This window comes from Sceloporus occidentalis, unplaced genomic scaffold (assembly GCF_023333645.1).
Source record: "Sceloporus occidentalis isolate IW3139 unplaced genomic scaffold, rSceOcc1.0.p SCAF_41, whole genome shotgun sequence".
Taxonomy (NCBI): Eukaryota; Metazoa; Chordata; class Lepidosauria; order Squamata; family Phrynosomatidae; genus Sceloporus; species Sceloporus occidentalis.
The window spans coordinates 6,029,556-6,053,700 of record NW_028317021.1 but is presented as its reverse complement, the minus strand read 5'-3'; the positions used below and the strand labels follow the sequence as shown (position 1 = coordinate 6,053,700).

General features: G+C 40.4%; 1 protein-coding gene across 11 annotated transcripts in view; it reads left to right on the top strand.

Annotated features, from left to right (window-relative positions):
- Nucleotides 1-24,145, top strand: part of CLIP1 (CAP-Gly domain containing linker protein 1) — a 93,184-nt gene that overhangs the window by 46,825 nt on the left and 22,214 nt on the right. For 5 of the 11 annotated variants that reach the window (XM_089489692.1, XM_089489695.1, XM_089489694.1 and 2 more), the window contains 11 exons: nucleotides 435-1,379; nucleotides 3,227-3,343; nucleotides 4,778-4,835; nucleotides 5,002-5,085; nucleotides 6,228-6,384; nucleotides 6,667-6,832; nucleotides 7,163-7,378; nucleotides 9,956-12,241; nucleotides 13,431-13,568; nucleotides 17,930-18,036; nucleotides 20,794-20,908. In XM_089489692.1, coding sequence (XP_089345818.1) covers nucleotides 435-1,379; nucleotides 3,227-3,343; nucleotides 4,778-4,835; nucleotides 5,002-5,085; nucleotides 6,228-6,384; nucleotides 6,667-6,832; nucleotides 7,163-7,378; nucleotides 9,956-12,241; nucleotides 13,431-13,568; nucleotides 17,930-18,036; nucleotides 20,794-20,908 — 4,389 coding nt within the window. The remainder of the gene's footprint in view (nucleotides 1-434; nucleotides 1,380-3,226; nucleotides 3,344-4,777; nucleotides 4,836-5,001; nucleotides 5,086-6,227; nucleotides 6,385-6,666; nucleotides 6,833-7,162; nucleotides 7,379-9,955; nucleotides 12,242-13,430; nucleotides 13,569-17,929; nucleotides 18,037-20,793; nucleotides 20,909-24,145) is intronic. The other 6 variants (XM_089489696.1, XM_089489699.1, XM_089489700.1 and 3 more) reach the window with 2 other exon arrangements.

The window sequence follows — 24,145 nt, the reverse complement described above, 5'->3', positions numbered from 1 at the left end:
TTCCAAAATTTCATCTGGCTGAAGTTTTAAGCTTCTGACTTAACAGCCTGTTTGTCTTACCACTAACTTTTGTGTAATAAAGGTTTTACTTTGAACCCTTGAGGACCATTTGCATTTGTTTTAAAGGGAAGCAAAGACATCTTTTTAATTAAATGAAGGTTATGAAGTTGTTTAACTGAGGTAGTAGTAATGTTTAGCTAAGGATTTTCAGCAGTCCGTTAGCAATTTCACCAAAAGTAGAACATGAGACTAGATTACCAATATCTACTGGTAGTTCACCTTCCATAAGCCTGGCTTAGAAGTGCTAGAAAAATGATATTGCTGCTCTGAACAGGTGACCAGTATATCCCTCTGTGCCTCTAAGTGCAACCTGTTACAATGATTTTCCTCTCTCTCTCTCTCTCTCTCTCTTTTTTAAATAATGTTGATTCTAGGTGGCCACTGTATCAGAGAAATCTCGCATCATGGAACTGGAGGAAGATCTAATACTACGCGAAAAGGAAGTAACTGAGCTACGAGCAAAATTGGAGTCTAGTAAGCCAGAGAGCAGTGTGGACACTTCTGCCTCATTGTTAGAAGAAATTAACACTCTGAAAGAGAAAATGACAACACTAAGTAAGGAGCATGAAGATGAGATAAAGTCACTGAAAGAGAAGGTTGGAGTTAATGAAGAATCATTCCAGAAGGAAATGAAAGCCTTGCTAGCAGCCAATGAAAAAATGGCAAAAGAGAACGAATCCCTTAAAATGAAACTGGATGCTGCCCAGAAGGAGAATTCAGATGTGACTGATCTGTGGAAATCTAAGCTGGAATCTGCTATTCTGTCACATCAGCAAGCGATGGAAGAACTGAAGACATCCTTCAGCAAAGGAGTTGGAGATCAGACCACTGAATATGCAGATCTCAAGGCCCAGATTGAGAAGATGAGAGTAGAGCATGAGAGTGAAACGTCAGACCTGAAAGTAAAGCAAGAAAATGAGAAGTCATCTTTGCTGAAGGAGGTTGATGTTCTCAAAGAAAAGGTGAAGGGAGTGACAGAAGAGAAAGAGAAAAGCTTGGAGGCCATGAAGACCAAATTGGAAAAAGCTGAAGAACAGCACCTCATGGAATTGGAAGAGAGTCTAAACAAGTTGCAGGAAGCTGAGATAAAGGTAAAGGAGCTGGAGGGGCTCCAGGCCAAGTGCACGGAACAAGCCGAGGCGATTGATAGTTTTAAAGCAAAGATCAAAACCACCGAAACAAAGCTCTTGGAACTTGATGCCCTTCAGATGGCCAATTCTGAAGGTAAACTGGAGTTGGAGAGACTTAGCAAGGAGCTTGAGGCAGCTGAAAAAAAGATACGGAGTTTAGAGAATGAACAGACTAGTGAAAGTAGCCAGGTTTGTACCAACATCCATCCATCCATCCATTTATTTGCATTTTTCCCATTTAAAAAAAAATTAATTTGTGTTGTTCTGAGACAATCTGTGCTTGAGGCGAGCTGCTCTGAAACAGTATATTTGCATCATCTGATGAGATTTTTCAACTACTGGCATACATCATGCACATGGTGTTGGCCACCAAATGGCTTCCAAAGGGGTTAGCCACAGTCCTGGAGGATTAGGCAGGGAAAGCTCTACTTTGGGACTTCTCATAGGCATTTAGCTGGCCACTGTGACAAATAAGATGCTGGGACAGATAGATGTTTAATCTGACCCCAAAAGGTATCTTATGTTTTGATCTCGGAAGCTGTCGAGGGCTGTGTGTTGATTCTTGGCAAAATGTTGCACACAAGTGATATTGAGCCCATTTCAGACTTTTTATCCTATGTAGGAATTTCCATTTTGAACTGTAGTGTTCCAGACTCTCCTTCTAGGAGAAAAAGTCAGTTTGAACTGCTTCTCGGCTTTTAGAATTGTACCCAGGATGAAGTGAAGCATGAGTTGGTAGACTCCCATACATTGTGCCATCCTTCACTTTGTGGAGAAGGTAGTGGGTAAATTGAGAAATCCTTCCATTTCTGTGAACATGGGATCATCTTCCATAAGGAATGAAAAGCATGTAAATTGGGTTTAGTTTGTGATTTTTCTAGTTTTCTGTTTTACTGGGTGTTCCTATTGATTCCTTATCTAAGAAACTGATAGGATCTATACTTGCCAGACTTCAGCAATGCTGCAATGGCAGATGTAATTAGAAGTGTAATAACAAGTTGAAATATGTCCAGAGGAAGGTGACCAAAATGGTGAACGGTCTGGAAGCTGTGCCCCATGAGGAGTGGCTTAGGGAGCTGGGAATGTTTAGCCTGATGAAAAGAAGGTTAAGAAGGGACATGATAGTCATGTTTAAATATTTGAAGGGGGAACAGGCTTGTTTTCCACAGCTCCAGAGACTAGGACAAGGAGCAATGGATTCAAGCTACAAGAAAAGAGATTCCACCTAGATCTCAGGAGGAACGTCCTGACAGAGCTGTTTGACAGTGGAACATGGTCCCTCGGAGCCTGGTGGAATCTCCTCCTTTGGAAGTTTTTAAGGCTGGATGGCCATCTGTCGGGGGTGCTTTGATACTTTGTTCCTGTATGGCAGGGGGTTGGACTAGTGGCCCTTGAGGTCTCTTCCAGCTCTAGGATTCTATGATTCAAGAAATTCTATGATTCACTGTCAGAGTTAGGGGTTTCCTTTTTTCACATCTAAGCACTGTAATGGTAACAGGATGGTTTTTATTCCAGTTGTTACAAAAATCACTTCATATGATGTCTTAGATACCAGGTTTCATGCAGTTGCCTCCAGGCACTGGTTGCATTTAAGCCCCTTGGAATATCAGACAATGTAACTTAAGTTCAGTTATATCTTTATCATCAAGGTGCTATACCTGACGTATTTAATTGATCATAACTTCAGTAATGTGAACCTCAAAGTAGTAAAAAGAAGGATCTGTGGAACTATATGCCTCACACATTCCAGTGGGGCTTACTTCCTAGTAAAAATAGCTGGAATTGGAGTCTAAATTATTATTATTTTTTTAATTTCACAAATTATTACTATATTCCTAAAAGGGCATGTGATCCTGCAAATTGACATTCTGAGCACAATTCAAATGTATTTATCATTTCCCTTTCAGTGTATGTTTCCTTTGTTTGTGTTTTACCTTCTGTTTTAACATATATTTTTATTTGTCATGTTGTCAAAGTCCTTTATTTTGTTCCTTCTGTAATTTTTCATTTTTACACCACACAATCATCCTTGCTAGGCTGTTAGTCTAGGCGAAGAACTGCAAGGGAAAGAGCAAAAGCTTCTTGAACTTGAAAATCACTTGAGTGCAGTAAATCAACTTAAAGATTCTTTGGAAAAGGAACTGGAAGATTTGGTGAGTAAACGCTGGAAATCATGCTTGTCCAGTCCTGAGCTTTGCTTTGGGGCTTTTATGAGGGGAAATTAACAAAAGTTTTGTCTGGTGTCATCCTTGAAAGCTCAAGATTCCTATACATGTCAAGTAGCATTGCTCCTCTTGCGCACACTGGCCTGGATCTGATGGTGTACTTCTGGAGGTTCCAGCACTTCCACCATAACCATCAGCCACCATCCCTGCCAGTCGCTCTTTGCATCCTAAAAAATCTGGAAGGCTAGGAAATTCTTTGGAACAGATTTTTGCCAGTATGAAGGGTTGCAATAGGAGGAGAATAGAGATCTGGTTTTACTGTTGTTGAGCACCAAAGCACACCAGTGGATCTTGACCATGGTTCCTGAGCCATTTTGCACACTAGCTTTAATGTTGGCTTTTGTATATAAATTTGTTACTGGCTGTTCCAAGTGCAAGTTGTACTGTCTCTGTGCAAAAACTTCCATCTTAAACGAGGACTGGAGAACCTATGGCTGTTGTTGAACTGTATTGCCCATTATCCCAATTATCAGCAATGCTGGCTGAGGCTGATGGATATTGGAGTCTAGCAACATCTGAAGGGACACAGGTTTCTCCCCCTGTCTTAAATTGAAGACAGGGCAGGCATTTCAGTACACACAGATATACCCTAATCCCAAACTGTTTAGGACTCTTTAGGTAAGAAATCAGAGTGTAGTTGTAGACAATTCTCAAGTCAGTGTGCATTTCTTGATAAGGATTGCATTGTGGGCCTATGTTGTTCATGGAATTGCCATAAACAGAAAATGGTTATAGTAACAAAGAGTCAAAAGTAATTTTTCTTTAGAACCATGTACAGTTGCCCCTCCATTTTCATGGAGGATCTGTTCCGGACCCGTCCCCCACAAAAACGGAAAATTGCCAATACTCAAGCCCCATTGACTTGAATGGCGGCATGCACCCCATTTTGTCCCCCTCCATTTGCCACCCACAAACAGGCGAGGTACGCGTATTCTAAGTCCACAAAACGGAGGGGCAACTGTACTAGATTATGGTAATCTCTGTGTGAAAATCCAAATGTTACAGATTTAGAAAAATCCAAAGTGATTGGTCTTAACCCCTGGAAGGGAAGAGCTCTGCTTCCAAATACAAAACACACCAAGCCAGAGTATTTTTCTCCACTGATCTGTAATAAACTTCTTAGTGGTATCTGCTTTTTAGATTGGAACCTGTGCATCTATGTGTATTAATAAGAAGTCAGATCTTTTTTGTCTTTTTTCCTTTTTTAAAAATGACGAGTCAGATCTTGTGATAATTTTTTTTCCTGGCTGCCATGAGCCATCTAGATCTGAAATATTATACATGCTATTTCTCAGTATGCTTTACATTATCTTAACTTATTAAGCCAAATGGTTCAATACACTTTCCCTTTCTTTCTTCTAGAAAGGAAAATTTACTAAGGCTGCTGATGAAGCAGAAAGTGTACACAAATCTATGCAAGGTCAGCTTCCTTAAAATATAATTGAATATATTTTAAAGTAAAATGTAAGGGGGAGACAAGAATGGCTTTTAAAAAAAATCTCAAATCCCTTACTGCATAGAATGAAAGCTTTTTTTAAAAAAAAGCAGAACTTCCCTTTCACTGATATTGCATTTTATTCCCTTAGAAACTGTTGAAAAGCTAATCCAAAAAGAACAGCAGTTTGCACATGTTTCATCTGAACTAGATCAGTTGAGATCTAATCTGACAGGTAAGAGGAGGTGACAAGGTTGCCAAGTTTAACTACCTGTTTGTATGTATGCACACATGTCTGGGCACTTGGTTCCAGATATGGAGATACCAGGGAAAACTACCTTCATACATAGAAACATTGTGGGATTGTCCCATCAGGACTTGCTGAGATCGAATTGGAATTCTTGACCTGTATATGAATATAAATACCTGCATAAATACCCTAAATGCACCAGATCCTGTCGGGTCTTGGAGCTAAGCAGAGTCAGCCCAGGTTAGTACTTGGATGGGAGATCACCAACAAATATCAGGTGCTGGAAGCTATAGCTCAGAGGAAAGAACTGGCAAAACTGCCTCTAAATACTCCTTGCCTAAGAAAACCCTATGAAATTCAGAGAGTTGCCCTAAGTCCTGTTGAGACTTGAAGGCACATGAACATATATGTGTGTCCTGGCTGTCACTACCATGTTCATGATACCTCATGTGTATATGATAGCAGTAAATCTAGCATCATCAGCAATGATGAGCAGTGCAAATAGGCAAGCCGAGAGCAGTGCTTCTTAAGCTGTGTGATGTGTGGGGCTCGCAGGGTGTTTTTCCCAATGTGCCAGGGATCTGCACTCCTGGAAACTCTCCAAGGAGCAGCAGCCAATGGTTCAGGGACTGGCACCAGTCCAGGCACCACCACTTTGAGTAGCCCTAGTCCAGAGCACTACTTGGTGACATTGCCTGGCTCTACTCAAACCCTACTAGGGGAAATAAGATATGAGGGTACCTGGTGGCAGAAGTATCAAACAGAACTCCAGGCTGCCAGCATTTACTGGTTGGCACATGTCTTGTAGACCTGGACCTCCACTCAACACCACTGTCACCTAGCTGAACCATGTCAGCTGCATTGGTGGTGTCTACAGCCCAGCAGCATAAGTGGTGGGCCCTTCTGGAGCCCTGGCATGTACCCTACCGTGCCACATGTTGGCACTAGAGTTGCATGTGTGTGTATGTTTGTCTTCTAATGTTTCTACTGTAACCAGGTATTACCTTTATTGTATCCTTAAATTCTGCATAAAAATACAAATGTTGGATAGTAAATACCGGTAGTTTTAATTTTTTTAAAATGTACTGTTGTATTTGCTTGATTTTTTCTCTTATTTCCTTCTCCAGACATGGAAAATAAATTAAGAGAGAGAGAAGAAACAGAAAAACAGCTGACTGAAGTTAAAGCCAAACTTGAAAATGATATAGCTGAAATAATGAAATCCTCAGGAGACAGTTCTTTACAACTTACGAAGATGAATGATGATCTGCGGCAGAAAGAGAAGTAATTCCTATCCCATACAGAGTATCTTCATTGCAGTTTCTGCTGTCTCTGCCCTCTTTCAAGTAACTGTGGGCTGTCTATCTCTCTTTTTTTAATACTATTGTTTAAAGTTCACTTTTGGTTTATAAACTAAACTGTTCATACTCTCTTTAGCTGTTTCTGCCACATATTTCTGTTAAATTGTGAATTACCTAGGAGTGCTTTTCTTAACTTTAACCCAAAGCACTGTGTCCAAGAACATTTTATTGCATGTACATTTAACTGTGTTATGATTGATTTTAGCACAATCAAGGAGCTCCAACTTCAGCTCACGAAGGCAACTGAGGATGCTACTCAGCTGCAAGAGAACATGGAGCAAACAACTCGTAACGCTGAAAAGGCACAGCAAGAAGTGCAGAAAAAGCATCAGGCAGAACTGCAAGAAATACAGGACAAATTAGGCGACTTGGTAAGAACAACTCTTGGCTAATATCAGAAGAAATGTCCCCAGCTGGGCAAGAGTCAGTAGCCAAGGATGTACGATAGGCCAGCACAAACATTCTTGCTCTCATAGATCAATGAAATAGTAATGTTGGGAATGTGTGGCATAATTCACTCTTCTAACTCCATTTCTCTCTATTTTCCACATGCAGTGAATGTGGAATGTATGTATGTATGTAGAGTAAAGGAGCTCTGTGGTATGCTCTGGTCTTAATATGATGATCTTTTCTATAGCCAAGATGTTGATAAAAAGGGGAAAGGGTCTTGTGCTCAGCCTTGCCATGGTTTCATTTTTCAGGAGAAGCAAATAGCAGACAGCCTAAAACAGTATAAAGACCTGCAGGTGACACATGAAAAAACACTTGTTGAGGTGGCTGCTAAGCATGCTGTGGCCATCAAGGAGCTTAAGCAAAAACTTCAGGAAACCGAAAAGCTATTGACAAGTGCACAAAAGAGAAACAGCGACTTGGAAAACCTGACCAAGGGACTGAAAAGAGAAGCAAAGCAGGCAAAGGTGTGTACCTATCTGAAGCATGTAGCCAACATGGTTTTTCTTCTGGTGGTTTGATTATCCATTCTGCCCCCCCAAATCTACTTCTTGAGGTCAAGGCTTACTAGTGGACTACTGGAGGGAAGGTGTGGTTTTTCGGACCTCTGAGAAATCCATACCAGTAGTACCTTTTAAATCTGATTAGAGCCATCACCCCAGTCCAGTTTGTTAGAGCTGTCCAGGAGATGAACATGGAAGCTTCCAGGAAGAAATCCAACACCCCTGTGCTGTTAAGATCAACACAAATTGTTGAATTTACATCCAGAAGGGTATTTTTCACACACATTTGTCATCACAATGTAAAATACAGGTCAGAGAGCTGCTAGCTCCACATCCTTTTAATTGGTGTGTGTGTGTGTAAAATACAAAAAAAGAAGTTATAACTTCTTTAGTGAGATGCCTTTATTATTTTTTATTAAAATAGAGAAGAATGTGCAAAGAAGGACACGTAGAAAGAAACTTTTCTAAGGCTGTTAAGGAGCCCAATGCTGCAAAACTGTTTTTAAAAAAAGACTTTTGTTGCCCAATAACATTTTTTTTAGTGAAATTAGTCCTGGAAAATGTTTTTCATATCCTACCCCAGCACTGCGATTTCTGATTCTGCCATTTTGTAGACCCCTGGCTTTAAACACCTTTATTCATGTTTTTGGATGCTGACAAATGCTTTCTCCCATTTGAAGTGGCAGAGCAAGCTCAGAGGTGGTGGGTTTTGTGGTCTTTTCTTGTTGCTTTCCTGCAAAAGCTATCCATGTTCCACAGTGCCCTTAGCTTGATTAGAATAACTTCACTTTTGTTTGGGTTTTTTTTTTGCTCCTTTCCTTGACATTCCCTGCATTCATCTTCCATTCATGTGCTTTGAGCTTTTCATGTGGTAACTCATATAGCTGAGTATTTGGTGTATACATTGACACACAGGCCAAAAGGCTGTGAACTGAAATCTGAGTTCATACTTACCTTTTTTTCTTTCTAGTATTTCTATCCAATTACTGTATCATACACTAAAATCAGTTAAAACAATTTAAAATGTAAGATAATAGAATCCCTTGCCATATCCTCACAAAATTTCTCCTGCTAACACAGAGGAGGACCCCTTTAGTAGATGGCTTTCTGAAGGTCCAAGTTGCTTTCATGCACAAAATTATTTTAAAATATTGTGTATAAAAATTACCATCAGGCTATGATTATAAGGAATACATGAAACTTAAATGAATTTCATGTTTAGTATTTAGTCCCATCTCCAAGCTGTCTCATTATGTATATGCAAGTATTCCAAAATCTTAAAAAATCCAAAATCCCAAACACTTCTGGTCCCAAGCATTTTGGATAAGGGAGGTTCAGCCTCTATGAACTTTGACTATAGTTGCTGCTGCCTCAGTTCTGCAGTTGCTATGCCCTTTTTAGTATTTTGATAATGCCACTACTGTGGGAATTTTAAGAGCTCGGCAGAGACTTTCTTCACATGAAGTTGTGCTCATTAAAGCCAACCTATACAGTGTTGAAAATAGGCCATTGATTTATTTATTCATTTTGTTCTTTCTTTGGCTAAAAAGCCAATAAAACCATTCACAATAAATTTAAAATAAAACTGTAAAAGCAACAGAAATGCTATCTTAATAAGACGAAGAAAGACATGATACTACAAATAACTGGAAAGGGTCAGTTAAAGAGATGTGTATTGACATTTTTTGTAAAAGTCACTGTAATTCTGGAGGGAGTCTATTTCCCAATTTGGGAGGCACTCAGGAGAAATCTTTTTCCAGTGCTCTCAACAGATGGGCTCCTGCAGGTAATAGTTTCCTCAAACAATTCCCTTTCCATCAGACCTTAAGAGTTAGCCAGTTTCATAGCAAGACAGTTCCTTAGATGGGCAGGCTTTAGAGGCAACAGTTCCCATTACAGCCAGGAATTCATATTCATTGAGGAGTATCCTCAAAAGCCTGCTTGGTTGACCAGACACATGGCAACTGTTTGTTTTGTTGGAAGGCATGTGGAAAAGAGATGCAAAGCATGCAAATGGGGCTCTGCACTTAGAGTCTCTTTTCCGGCTAGCCTGGGAACTGGAAGGGAGAAAGCTGAGAAGGCTGTGAACTGCTTGTGAGCTGGAGTCAGTCATATTTCCCCAAATGTTCCTACTGCTGCAGTGCACTGTTTTCTTTCACCCATTGTAATGATTCAGTCTCCTCTTGTTAAGAGGAAATCTGATCCCAGGGAGAGTTTCTTTGAACTGTCCATCTCTTGAGGAAAGCGTCCAGTTTTCTGGGCAACTGCCTGAACAATCCGCATACACATAAGGTTAATCTGCACCAATCCTCAGTGTTATATGTACATGTTTGCTGCAACAGTTCTTTGAAGAACGCTGATGTTCTTTGAAGAACGTTGACGTTCTTCAGCAGGCCTGTATAAGTGTGTGTGCCAGTATATACACATTTTCTTTATTTTGTATAGTAATGCTATTTGTCATTAATCCACACTTTGCACTAGTCTGCTTGACTTCATTTTTTGTTTCTTGTTTCCCCTTCTCCCTAATCTTCGTCTCTTTAGTCCTTAACATCTGAGTTAGAGGCAGCCAGAGAACAGACTGAAGTAATGTCAGTCAATATAAGGGCTTTGTTGTCAGAGAAAGAATCCTTGATACAGGAGGGAAGTGCTTTAAAATTAGAAAAAGATTCCTTATTGTCAAAGCTTGTAGACTTGGAATCCAAGGCTGAGTACTTAAAACAAGATCAGGAGAAACTGTGGACCCTGAACGAAGAGCTAAAACTACAGACCAAAACGATGCTAAAACAGAGACAAGAAGCGGAAGATAAAGCCGAGCAGGAAAAAGCAAAAAATGATGAATTAATTTCTGAGAAGGGAAAGTTGCTCTTGGAACTAGAGACAGCCCAAGAAGATCTACTCAGGATAACTCGAGAGAATGATATTCTGCGTACCTCAAAGGCGTCTCTTCTCCGCCAGGTGGATGAGCTCCAAATCCGTAGCGATGCCTTCGCCCAGGAATGTCAGAAGCACATCAGCCAAAGGGTAGAATTAGAAGATTGTCAAAAGAAGCTTTCTGATGAAAACTCAGCTCTTCTGAAGGATAAGGATGATGTTATTCAGAAGCTGAAGAACTCATACGAAGATATGGCTCGCGACCAAAAGGAACTTCTTCAGGAAGTAACAACACTTGCGTCTGAAAGGGATTCACTGTTGGGGAAACACTTGGATCTTGAAAACAGACACATGACTTTGAAAAGGGAGAGGGATCATCTGTTTCAAACTACCCAAGAGCTACAGTCAGACAAAGAGTCTCTCCTGAAAACCCAGGAAGACCTGCGTGAAAGCTTACAGCAGGCTCTAGCTGAAAAGCAGAAGCTTGGTGAGAAAAATGAAGGCCTGCTGGCTGATCTAGAAGTGTCAAATAAAGAGCTCAAAAAGGTCACAAAAGACAAGACACAATTGGAGGCCTCTAATGACAGCCTTTCAAAGCTCTTAGAAGAGATTAAAGCTAGTAGGGCATCAACAGATTCTGAACGTATTCAGTTACTGCAAGAGAAGGAAATCTTGGCTTCCTCTGAGAAGAGACTTTTAGGAGAAAGAGAAGAACTTTTGAGTGAAAACAAGGCCCTTTTGGAAAAGCTGACTAAGGTCTCTGAAGAGGCTGCCCAGACTGAGAAAACATTGAATGAGAAGCTAAGCCAGGTCAGCACAGAAAAGGAGCAGGCGTCTCAGAAATCCACAAGGCTTAAGAAGCAGAATGATAGCCTTACGAAGGAAAAAGCCGTTCTGGAAGCAAAATGTACTGACCTCCTCGCCGAGAAACAGAATGCGGCCAAAGCGCTATGTGACTTGAAGAGGAAGCACGAATTGGACATTTCTGCAAGGAGGATGCTGACACAAGACAAAGCCAAGCTCCAGGGCAGCGTTGAATCTCTGAAGCGGGACCTTGACCAGAAAACAGAAGAAAACCAGGAGCTTACCAAATACAAGTCGGAGCTGTCCAAAATCTTGAAAGAGACCCAGAGTGCCAAAACGGTATTGGAAAATGAGTATTCTGCTTTACTTCATGCCAAGCAACTGCTGGCATCTTCGTTTAAGAGCAGTTCTTCAGAAAAAGAGATACTGAGCAAAGAGAAGGCCCAGTTGCAGGGTGAATGCCAAAAACTGAGTAAAGATCTCAAAATAGTCCAGGATAAGTACTCAGTAGAACAGAAAGGTTGGAAGTTGGAGAAGGAGTCTTTTGAGGTAGAGAACAAACAACTTCATAACTATGTTGGCCAGTTAGAGAAGGAAAAGGAACAGTTAACATCGACAAATAAAGAGCTGTTGGCTGACAGAGATAAACTTAAACAGGAGAAAGTAAAATCTGAATCCAAACTAGAGGAAATTATGAAGGAAAATGAGATTCTTAATGCTGAGACCAATCGACTGGCATCCAATATTGAAAGGATGAAAAAAGAGTTTTCAGCACTGACGAACTCCAAAGCAGAACTCCAGGCATTACATAGTAGTGTCTCCAAAATGCTAGAAGAACTGCGCTCCAGCCATGAAATCTCAGAACTGGAGCGGGGCAAGCTTCTTCAGGAGAATGAGATTCTGCTTTCCGAGCAGAAGCACCTGATCACGATAAAGGAAGAAATCTTGAAAGAAAAAGAAAAGTTCTCAGAAGACTACTACAAACTACACGAGGAGGTCACCCTTTTAGCACAGGCCAACAGTGAGATGTCAGCCAGCCTTGCAGCATCTCAAAACAAAAACGTGGTCCTGCAGAAAGAAAAGGATGAGCTTGTCTTGAAATTGAAAGAAATTGAGAGTCTTCAGGAACAGGCGGTAATGCAGAGATTTGAGGTATCAAAATGCTGATAAATCAGTCAAGTACAGTTACTAACACCAAGCACTAACCAGTTGTTTCTGTGTCTGCACTTAATTTTGCACGGTCTGGCACCTTGGTTCAGTCTGAATACCTAAATGGCCTTGCTGGCAACCAACTTACCCCATTCTGTTTTTGAAAAATCCTTTAACTCCTGTAATAATGTGGTGGGGTGGACAGGGAAGGAAGATCCCATCTGGCTGCAAGGGCCGCATCGCTGTTGAATGTTGCGAGCTAGTGTTTTAATTGTGAATAAAAAGGCAAAGTTCCAAATCTGCAGGAACTAAAATGGCACTGGTGCCTACCTATCAACACAGATGTGGCCTCATTTGAAAATGTCTAAAATATACATTTAAATTGGTATACAAAAGTGTATTGTTATATCTCCTTCTGAGCCTCGTACCTAATTGGTCCAGAGGTAGCAGGGCAGTCTCTGAGCGCAGAATTGCTTGTGAAGTTAGTGTTGCAAAGAATTTGCAATGTATGTTATCTTTTTATTCACAGTAGGGTTTGCATTCACCACCAACAGAGGACTGGTTGGAATCTCGAGCCATTGCTTCCTTGCTTACAGACACCGGGAAGCTTTTATACCAAGGCTATGTGAGATTAACTACCCGGAACCTAAGTCTGTAGTTTTGGTTCACAAAACATTTAGCTTTACCATGTATTTTAAAAAAAGAAAAATCTCTATCTGTGTTTTAGGTTCATTGTGGCCTCGCAAATCCAGATGCGGGGCTACTGTCCCAAATTTTCAGTATTATAAGAACAAATTAGAGCACAGTCTGTTGGTTGTGAATTTCTCTTGAACTAGCCTTTTTTTAAAAGGCAAAAATGTAACCCTAAAGGATGATTTGACTAGGGCCACCTTTCTCACTTCAAGAATGACACTGGCATGGGATTGTAAGTTAATTTCTGCATGGAACAAGGTGATTCATGGCCCTAATTGCACTTTATGAAGTTTCAGAATGCAGACAGATAATCTGAAATTGTTTGATTTCAATCCTGTGAAGCAGCTTGCAGTAAACTGATAGGTATCTATGTGCTGCTTCATTAAGAGAAATCCCGCTGATACAAGGGACCAACTGTGGAGTAGGTGGTTGATGGATTTCCAGCCAAGATCCAGCACGGTTTTGCATTTGACTTGACACAACTGTTTTTATCTCTTAGACTGCACAAACAGCAGAGGATGCTTTGCAAATAGTTGAGCAAGTGACCAAAGAGAAAGAAGCCCTTCAAAAGGAAAAAATGGAAACTTTGGCTTCACTTGAAGATTCTAGACAGACCAATCAGAAGCTGCTGCAGGAAGTAAGCAAACTTAAATTATGACTGTATCAGAAAAGAAACATCATGTACACTTACCTTGTTTCTTAAGTATTTTTTATTTTTAATATGGTATTAGGCACATAATAACCAAGAAGGAGGGGGAGGGATTAGTAGTGACAAAAACAAAATGTAATTCATAGTAAGAGTAGTGTTCTATTCTGTATCAACAAAAGAGAGAGAAGATGAAATTAGAATCAGAAATCATTGCTGTTCATATCATGTGCTACAAATAACAGGTCTTAGGGTTTACATATATATATTTACTTTCCCCTTATATCTTTTTGGCCATAGGATCTACTTTGTTTCCAGAATTTTAAATTATATTTTGATGGATGATATGTATTTATACATGAAAGGAAAGAAACCACATCTCTTCAATGTTATCTACATATTTCTCTCTTTTCACATGTTTTAGGTTCCATGTATCTTAAGTTTTCACTCCAGACAGTTGGCTTTCTAGAAGAAGATCTGTATAATGATTTTGAATGGCTTTTCTGATGGCTAATACTACAATCATCAGAAATAGACCTTAGCTCCATGATAGAACAGACACTTTGAATGCAGAAGGCCCTAGGCAGTTTCCTATCTATCTGATGACAAATCATCAGACCCTAAAATCTAACAGGTTTTGGTAGAGACAATGAGGTTTATCAGACGCAAGTTTTGGACCCTCAATTACGCTAAGGATGTGAAACGAACGTTGCGAAATAAAGTTATAACACGATGTTCTACCACATTGTTTGCTTTTCCATCATTCCCCCGAAACGTGGCTTTAGCGCTATGATTGCGAAAATCATTGCGATTTGTGTGATGCGAAACCATGCATAGCGGAACTGTTTTCTACACCAGCGCCTTCCTTTTGTCTTGAACATTTCGCAACAACATCTTTGCGCATGCTCCTTGGAGGTTTTGGTGGCATCGTGACCTTTGTGCTTCCGGGGGGGGGGGGGAGGGGAGAAGCCCCTTCCAGTTTCCTGTTTGACATATATGTCAGAGACACATACTAATAAACATCTCTCTGCATATTCACAGTATCCACAATAGCTGATAACACACACACGTTTTTTAATTCACATGTATTCCTTCAGGACAGAAGAAGGGGCTGGACTGGATGACCCTTTGAGTTCCCTACCATCTCTCTGGCATCCTATGTATTCTTTCAGGGCAGAAGAAGGGGCTGTAGTGGTTGGCCCTTGGGGGTCCCTTGCATAGATTAGATTTACTTATAGGTACAGCCCCCTCTCCCCCCCAAATATACATATACCTATACCTATACATATAGAACACACACACACACACACACACATATACACATCCATATATATATATATATATATATATATATATATATATATATATTCACACACACACCTCTTTATAAATACAGGCAGACAAGACAGATATACATATATATAGACATATGTCAGAGACACATACTAATAAACATATCTCTGCATATTCACAGTATCCACAATAGCTGATAACACACACACGTTTTTATATTCACATGTATTCCTTCAGGACAGAAGAAGGGGCTGGACTGGATGACCCTTTGAGGACCCTCCCATCTCTCTGGCATCCTCTGTATTCCTTCAGAAGAAGGGGGGGACTTGATGACCCTTTAGGGTCCCCTTCATTTATAGCATCCTATGTATTCCTCCATCACACATCAAGGCAAAACACACGCACCCCCTCCCCCTGGGGTTGCCCTGAAAAAGGAAGGCTACTGGAAGGTAATGGGGTGAAAAAGCAGCACAGCATCATGGGAACTTTGCTATCAGTAACGTTTGCGTTGCTGCCTACCACACCAAACCATTTCGCAACGCATTAGAAAGGATAACGGGAGACAAATGCCGGACTTCCCTTTTTCCCCGTAATGTCCAAAAAGGGGAGGAATGACGCTAAAACTACGGAAGCGTTGCGCAACAGGCTCCCATAGAAATGAATGACGTCTGGAAAAACATCGCGTTATCGCTTTATTGCGCAATGTTGGTTGCGCAAAAGTGACCCTTTGGGCAGGAAAAATCACCAAAAACTCACGTCTGATAAACTCCAATGTCTTTTGCTTCCCCTGTTCTTTTTGCAGCCTGCAAAAAACTCTGTTCTTTCTGTAACATTAGTAGTGGCTGTACAGATTTTTTTAGTCCTCTAAACATAGTCCAAGCAGCAGAGCATCTCCCCAAGATTACCGATCATGCTGCCACCACCTCTTGCTATGGATCATCCAGGAGACTGGCTTGTCATTTTTTGTGTCTCTTCTGCCTCTGCCACCGAACAGAGACCCCCACAGAACAACAGGCATTTTCAAAGAAGGCTTAGTCAAGGCAGGTGTCCAGGGTACAGGCCATCTGTAACACTGGAGAGAATTAAGGGCCTAGATGTCGGTTAATGCCCATGGTTGGTTTCAAGATATCTGGAAATTAAAATTAAAATCCACTGCCCCTGTAATTCTTCAAGAGTGGCCAGAGATTATCCATTATGTAATAAAAACATCAGTGAGTGCTTAGGGACAGATGAGGCTTTCAAGCAGATGGCAAGCTCTTATCAGACAAATGAAAGCCTAGTAAATAAAGGGCGCTGTGGTCCATTTGGCCAGAACCATCAGTCCCTTTGGAAGGATGGTATTCCCAGCACCAAACTGGAACTCTGCTCTCTGCTTCCCACTGATTAAGGTATTGTTGAGTCTCATACTAGCACTTTCTTTTGTCTGTGGAAGCTTGCATTTCTTACTTATTTCTCTGCAAAAGTGATTTTAAAAACTGTGTGTATATAAAAAGGATGGTGGAGAGCCTTCTGGACTTACCTAGCAATTCTTGATTGCTGCCTTCAGTTAACATCCTGGAAATTTTGCTGAACATTTCACCAAATACATCTTTAGCAAAGGCATATTTAACTATCAGAAGGCACAAAACAGGAGGATACTGCCAATGCCTGGTTTAAAGACGATTCTGAGGGGTGATGAAACTTTCCTCAACTGAAGAGTAATTGAATGGTCAGTGCACTTGGGGCTTTGCAGCCTTCTGTTTTCTGTCAAATGTTTGCTGCATTAATAGGAATTCAGGCACACATTGCTACTGTATTAGGTGCAGAAAGAGTTTTCTGGTGGTCAGAGCAAAACATTGGACTTTAAGGCAGTCTGTTTGTGTTCTTTGTTATGTTTGAGAGCAAATAGCCTCCTGTGCTACCAGAAGTGCACTGGGACTTCACTTATTTCACTGTATTAGTACATTTATACACATGTCTCCTTCATATTTAACCTTTTTCATCCCTCCTAACTTTCCCCCCTGTCCATTTTGTGGCTACTTCAGTCTAGATTATCACCAGTCTAAAGACATAGCCATGTTAGTCTGGAAAATGAGTATGCAAAAGGATCTTGTAGAACCTTTAAGGCTAACTGAAAGAGTGACGTTGGTAGCATGCGTTTTCATAGACCTGAGGAATTAGGCTTAAATCTATGAAAGCTCATGCTACCAACTTTTCTCTTTCAAATGTTCTACAAGATCCTTTTCCATATAGATGTCACCAGTCTTGTTTAACTTTGACTATTAATTGTCACCTGTGTGTTAGGTAGTATTCAAAAACAGTGGGTCTTTAATATGGAAAACTTATAACTGGACTGTAAGAAACAGTGGAGAGCCATAACTTCGTCTCCCTTATCTTTTGCTGTCTTTTAAAAACAACCACAGGGTTGAACATAGCAATGTGGGAATTCAAGTGGAGTTCAGCTGCTTTCCTTGAACCATGTTCTAAGGTTGAATCCAAAGTTATCCATACTTGTACTTAGCATAGACCAACTGACATCAATGGGACTTAAAAATGAAAAGTCTCATGGCACCTTAAAGGCTAACACATTTTATTGGGTATAAGCAGAAACTTCATGAGATGCATCAACCAAGAAAGCTTACATAAGATAAAATTTCGCAGTCTTTAAAGTGCTGCAAGACTCTGTGCTGGGAATTAAGTTCAATTCAGTATGACTAATGCCAGTTCCATTCATTTTGTTAGACCCATTCTAAGACTTTGGATTTAACCCATAGCACACAGTGCTTCCCGGTTGCTGTTTGCGCTGTTATGTATAATACATTGAGTATGTGTATATTTTCTCTAATATAACAAATAGCAGCAGAGAATGGGCACTTGAGATTTTTTTGAAATGTCGAAGGGGTTAAAGGTTCTAAACTGTCATGATCCAGTTTTGGGCCCATTTTTAAAAGAAATCAAAGGAGAAATGAGACTCTGATAACTGTTCTACAATCTCTCCAGTGCCTTACTTCATCCCTAGGGTCCTTGGAAATCTTGAGAAATCTTAAAGGCAAAATGTTTTTTCTTTTCCTTCTTGCAAGCTGGACACCCTTAAAGAAAGGAACCTAAAGAACGAAGAGGATCTTAACACGTCTCTGGAGCTCCGCAATATTGAAAACAAAAAAATGGAGGAGATTAGAGAAGAACTGTAAGTATCTGATCCTTGTCGCTCTGTAAAACTCTGTTCATATGAGACTTGATTTTTTTTATTTATGGGAGCAAGTAAGGCTTGCTCATCATGCGCATAGTGTGTTTTCAGTTAACTAGTCCGTTAAGTAGTGGAGAACCTTTTATTAAAAAACATTCCGCCTTCTGTAACTTAGATAGAGAATGCAGTTGTGGGTCACTGAAGGTTATTGTAGTATATGTAGTGATTGATTTCAATCGTGGTACTTCCTATAGCACTGTTCATGCTACTTCACTAATTTGAAACCATACACACATTTTAATTCTAAATTGTTTAATTCCTTTTAAAAAGGGGGAGGGGTAAATTGCATATATATTTATTGTTCTCTGTTTTAACTTGTACGCCACTTTGATTGTCCAGGCAAAAAGCGGAATATAAATAAAAGTTTTATTTATTATTATTTATTATTATACATAGTTCAGCCAGCCGGGGTCACCAGTAATTTTTCAATATGGGCCATTACTTTGCCATCCCCCTCTTCATACACACAGGGCTGTTTTCTTTCTTTCTCATTGCTCTGCCTGTTACTAATCCCGATAATAGCATTACTGGTAATGCTTTACAGGGGTAACCACAGTGAGTGCATGGGCATAGATACCAGCGGATGTGAAATACATAACACTAATTGATGGAAAGATTTACCTTGCAAAAGAGAAATGCCTTTATTTTTAATTTCTAGCGCCATGCTGGTGCTGCTTGTTCATTTTAAATGTTGCATTTGCTGAAACAAATGTGTTGATTTTACGCAAATGAGAGGGAAAGTTACAGGTACAGCAAGCCAAGTCTTGCAAGTCTCTGTGGACGGAAAGAACTAGGCTTTGTAACACAGCTGCCTTTACATTTTATAATGAGCTCGCTTACAGCATTCCCAAGTTCATGTTTAAAAACAAAACACCTCCTCCAATTCCAATTGCTTGTTTCAGAAAACCCTTCTGGTGCTATATATATGTGTGTGCGTCTGTGTGTGTGTTCATCTCCTCTCCAGTTTTTTGATCTCAACATCATCAGTGCAGAGTTGTTCTTTTTAGAGTGGCGTCTAGCCTAGAAACAGCACAGAGTGACAGCTTTTCTTCTGGGTTTAAGAGTAGGAAAAATGCTAATGCATTCTACTCAGTCAAGACGAACACTAAATGGAAATTGTTCTTCAGACTGTATTGAAAGAAGCTGAAGGGCAGAAGATCACCTCTTTTTCCACATACCCATGTGCTTTGTCCAAAAATAACAAATTTGCAGGAAGATACCAAACATATACCAAACATATACATAATGGACTCCTGACCATTTTTTGTGCAGAACAGCTCCTTGGTTCTTTCTTCTTGATAACAAAGTGGCTTATGATTCCTTGTAAATGCCCAGTTTGCAATCACTGTAACAAAGGAGAAAGAGTTGGCTGGAAGTGGTTCTGAAGTTGTCCTTGATCTGTGTCCTATCTGTTCTAGCTTGATCTCGTAAAGGGAACAGAAACCTGGCTCACTGGCACTGTGCATAGGGAATATGTTTGCTGTGAGGGTAAATTCTTATGAACGCCTATGTAAAATGGTAGCTATTACATTGTGTCATGGAGAATTTATCCTTTGAAACGGTGTCCCCTCCCATCAAAGAATGTTTCTCTCAGATGTCCTGTGTTGATGTATCTTTCATTCTCAGGTGTGTGCTTATGTGCTGGAGTGCAGTGTGTCCCTGCTTGTATTGTACTGTTTCTTGGCATTTCTGGTATTGTTTGTATCTTGTTTGATGTTAGTGAGCAAGTGATACTGTCATACAAGCAGCCAGAATTCCAGCTCACTGGGACTGTGCATAGCAAATAAGTGTTTTATGCTTGTGGATTTTTGAAGACATTTGTATAAAATGGTCACTATTACATAGCATAGTGGCCTTTGAAAGAAGGCTTAAGTTTTCCCATATGTGCACAGAAAATGTGTGATGGATTTCCACATGTTATCCTCTAAGACACCTAGTTGGGGTTTTAACATCTGGTACATGTGTGTGCACAGGCATCTGTGGTTGGTTGTCGAATGTCAGCACCAGGAAAATTTACTCAAAGAGAAATACCTGGAAGAGGGAAGTTGAAGTCCCTTTCGTCTCAAATTCAACAAATTGTAGAAATTAACCTTAAATACTGATCATGAAGTCAAATCATGGTCATAACTACTGGTCTGTAGGTCCTTTTATATAACTTGATTCCTTCTTAAGCACTTCTGCCTGTTCTTGTTGTGTGTTTTTTACTTTTTAACCCTTGCTTAAGTCTCTGTTCTTTTAATGTCAAAGAACTGGACAGGTTGTTTTTTTTTGTGGGGCAAGGGGTGAGGTTAATGTTCTAGTGCTTGACCAGTCACACTCTCCACTCATACATCCGAGAACAATCTAAGTATAGCAATGTTTAACCCTGCCCCTTTACTATTCTATTTACAGTCTATTTCCTTTTTAAAGACTGGAACAAAAAAATAGGGCATAGAGTGGTTGAACAAAAAATAGGAGCAATCCTGTGCCAACGCCTGCTGATTTGCTTTCAAGGATCGATTCTGGTGGTCAGGGAGGGCCTTTGGGATGTGAGTTGTCTACGTGCTAAAGATCTCATTAAGCATATGACTTTTTTTCCTTTCTTTTTTCCCATTTTGGCGGGGGGGGGGGTTAAGCTGCAAAGCTGATTTCTCTCCTACCATTCCCCCCCTTGCCCTTCTTGTTCCTATGGTAACCATGCGTTCCTTGTCCTCACAGAGAAGCGCTAAAGCTGGCAGAGGCTGAGAAGTCCCAGCAGCTTGCAGCCTTGCAAGAAGAGAACATTAAACTTGCTGAAGAGCTTGGCAAAGGGGAAGTCACAAGTCACGAGAAGGTATGTCCTTTCACTTTGGTTTTCCAGAGGTGGAGTTTGCATTGCGTGGCTTCTTAAGGGCCAATCATGCCATGCGCATGTATGTTTCTGAGTGTATGTGGGCAGGAAAGAGAGAGAGAGAGAGAAGCGGTATGGGGGGAAGAGGCATTGCAACACATGCTTTTGATTTAGGGAATTTACCTTTCAGGATGCAGATGCTAAGAAAGCAGCAATGCCAGACAGTAGCAGGAAGAAGGCAACAACTGAAACACCTTAGAGATGTATTACGTTTTTGTTAGAGTGTGAACTTTCATAAGCAACTGTAGCTGACCAAAGCTAATTCCTACCACACAAAACCAGTCTGTCTGCAAGATGACATACTTGTGGCTCTTTGGTTTTGAAGGACTTGAATGCTTACCAGAATCTGAGAGGAAGTGAGAATTGTAAAACTCATGGTGAATCCGTCACTGATGAGAGTTTGGTGGAATGAAGCCCTCATTGACATCAGTGGAAGGTCAAGACATACAGAGTTTAAAGGATTGTCAGCCCTTCTGTCAGAATGTTTAACTTCTCCAATTTCTGACTTTTCTTACATTTAATATCTCTGTAGTGGGATTCTCATTAGAGAGCTGTTCCAAGGCTACTTGTTAAACACCCACATAGTTAACACCCATGTGTGTAAGAAATATTTGAGAGGAGAGATTGACAAATACCTATATGTCAGTGAATGGGAAAGATTTCTGAATTGGAATATATATGAATGAATGTCATTGTACTTGCTGTGAGGTTTATGTGAGGTTTATGAGGCAGGCATAGATGTATAGTCTTTAGTAATTGGACAAAGTCTACTGAATATTTTACAGTGTAGTATTTTGATGTGGGTCGCGTATAAACATGTATTTCTGATGATCTTAGGAACCGAGACACCACTCCTCTATCCGTTGGGGGTCACCACAACATGATGAACTGTATTAAAGGGTTGCGGCATTAGTAAGGTTGAGAACCACTGCTCTAGAGTTATTTTATGGGCTGCTGCAGTTGTCATACTAAATGATAGTTCACCATTTTGAGAGCAAGCCTAACATTCCCCACTTTTAAAGTGTCCACAGGAAGAAGTTCAGAAACCATGTAATCCAAGCCCATACAAACTGTGATTAATCTCAGCTATGGTTAATCAAAACAAGATAATTTCAAACCATAAATTATAACACTCACCATAATATGATGATGATGATGATGATGATGATGATGATGATGATGATGATGATGATGATTTTCTTATATCCCACCTTTCTCCCAATATAAGGACTCATTTATACTTCAGATTTCTGATGGTACACTAAACTGTGGCTAATCTAAAATGATTTGAACTAGGCAAGGGGAGGTAAGAGCATGCGATTTCAAGATGTGAAACCAAATTCTGCACTCAAGAACACATGGAGGATCTGCATACACATCCTTAGAATCTTTCTAATTCTTCCTGTGCAGATCAACTTTTGAACTTATTTGGAATTTTCTGCTAGAAATTTGCAAGAGAACGAGGAAACAAGAAATGTATGAACTATTTTCAAGCTGTTCTTTGTAGTTACGATGACTAGGTATTTGATTTTTTTCTAAGGCTGGTATCTTCAAGTTAGCAGGTGTCACATTGTGCCACAAATTAAGTATTTTTGTGCAGCACTGTCGAGGTGTGCAAAATGCCTGCAGCTCTGGAATGAAAGTTACAGGGGCAGATCTTGTGAAGCTGAAAAGAAACAGGGACAGTAATGCAAGGAGTCCAGGAAATTCTTGGATTCTGTAAATCTTGACCTGCATTAATAAAGCACTTGGTGGGTTTTGTTTGCAGGTGTGCCTTTTCTAAAATGGAGTTTGTAGTTTGATTCTGAGAGGCTTAAAATGGTCAAGTAAGGTAGAGGGAATCTAACAGTGAGTATATGCAGGAGGCCTGGTGGTTAGGGGACTAAATGTGTCAAACTAATATAGCTGATCGACCCAAATTAGCCATCTTTGCAAGGGTACTCCTAGCTAGAAGAGAATAACTTACAACTTCCCCTATGTGGTGCACCCTTACTTGTTAGACTACAACTTCCATTATGGCTACCTGACATGGTAGGAGTTACCATCCAACACAAGAGTGGCCTTTAATGTCCTTTCAAATTATGCTACAAACAACTTTGTGGTTTCTTGGAACCTTCTATGGTAGTTATCTCTAAGAAGATCAGCAATGACAGATAGCATAGTGATTTCTTGTTCCTGAAATTATTTCTGCAATGCCTAGTGTGACAAGTGTGGCCGAGGCACACTCTTAGCTCACAAAGAAGCATGGCAATGAGACTTATTGACCTAGTCAGCACAAAGTGTGCGTGAACCCTAGAGGAATGCTCTGTGATGCGCTACTTTTCCTTCTCATCGGAGTTCGCCGGGACTATGCAAGTGCTGGACCAGTGCCTGCATGCTGTAAAGGGCTGGTAAATTGAAGCTGAATCCCAATAAGCTGGAGGTTCTGAATGGGTTTTTCCCAGGTCTGGGAACTGGGTAATCCCAGGTGGACTTCCCGGCTCAATAGTGCCTAGGCCCATCTGCTAGCTTCAGCTTTTCTTGGATCAGATTGACCTGACTAGAGTAGTTCATGCACTAGTAACTTTGTAATTAGACTATTACAATGTCCGCTACATGGGGCTGCCCTTGGGGACAACATAGAACCTGCAGCAGATAGACTTCTGACCAGAACATCAAACAGAAACCATATCACACTAATCTTAAAGAAATTTGACCGACTGCCAATATGTAACTGGTCTGAACTCATGGTGCTGGCGATAAGATTTAAAGCCCTAAATTGCTTAGGACCTCAGTACTTGAAGGAGCACATCTCCCTATAGACACCTGCCTGAGGATTGAGATCCACTGGTGAAATCCTCTTCTATGTCCCTTCCATGAGATCAATACACCGTTCAAGAACATGGGAAAAGGCATTCTCTGTTGTGGTGCCCTTGTAGAATACCTTCCCCTTAGCGAACCACTTGGCGCCAACATTGACTTCACTTTGGTGTCTGGATAAAACATGGCTTTTTATTAAAGGTTAGGATCGGATGGTTTAATGCAATTTGTACACGTACAACAAGGTTTTCACCTGTTTCAGCTTGTTTTCAATTGTTATATTGTTTAATATGTTTTTAGAATTACATCCCATTCTTTTACATAGTAAATTGCTTTAAATTGTTTGAATAGGTTTTGTTATACCTCACCCAAAAATATTGT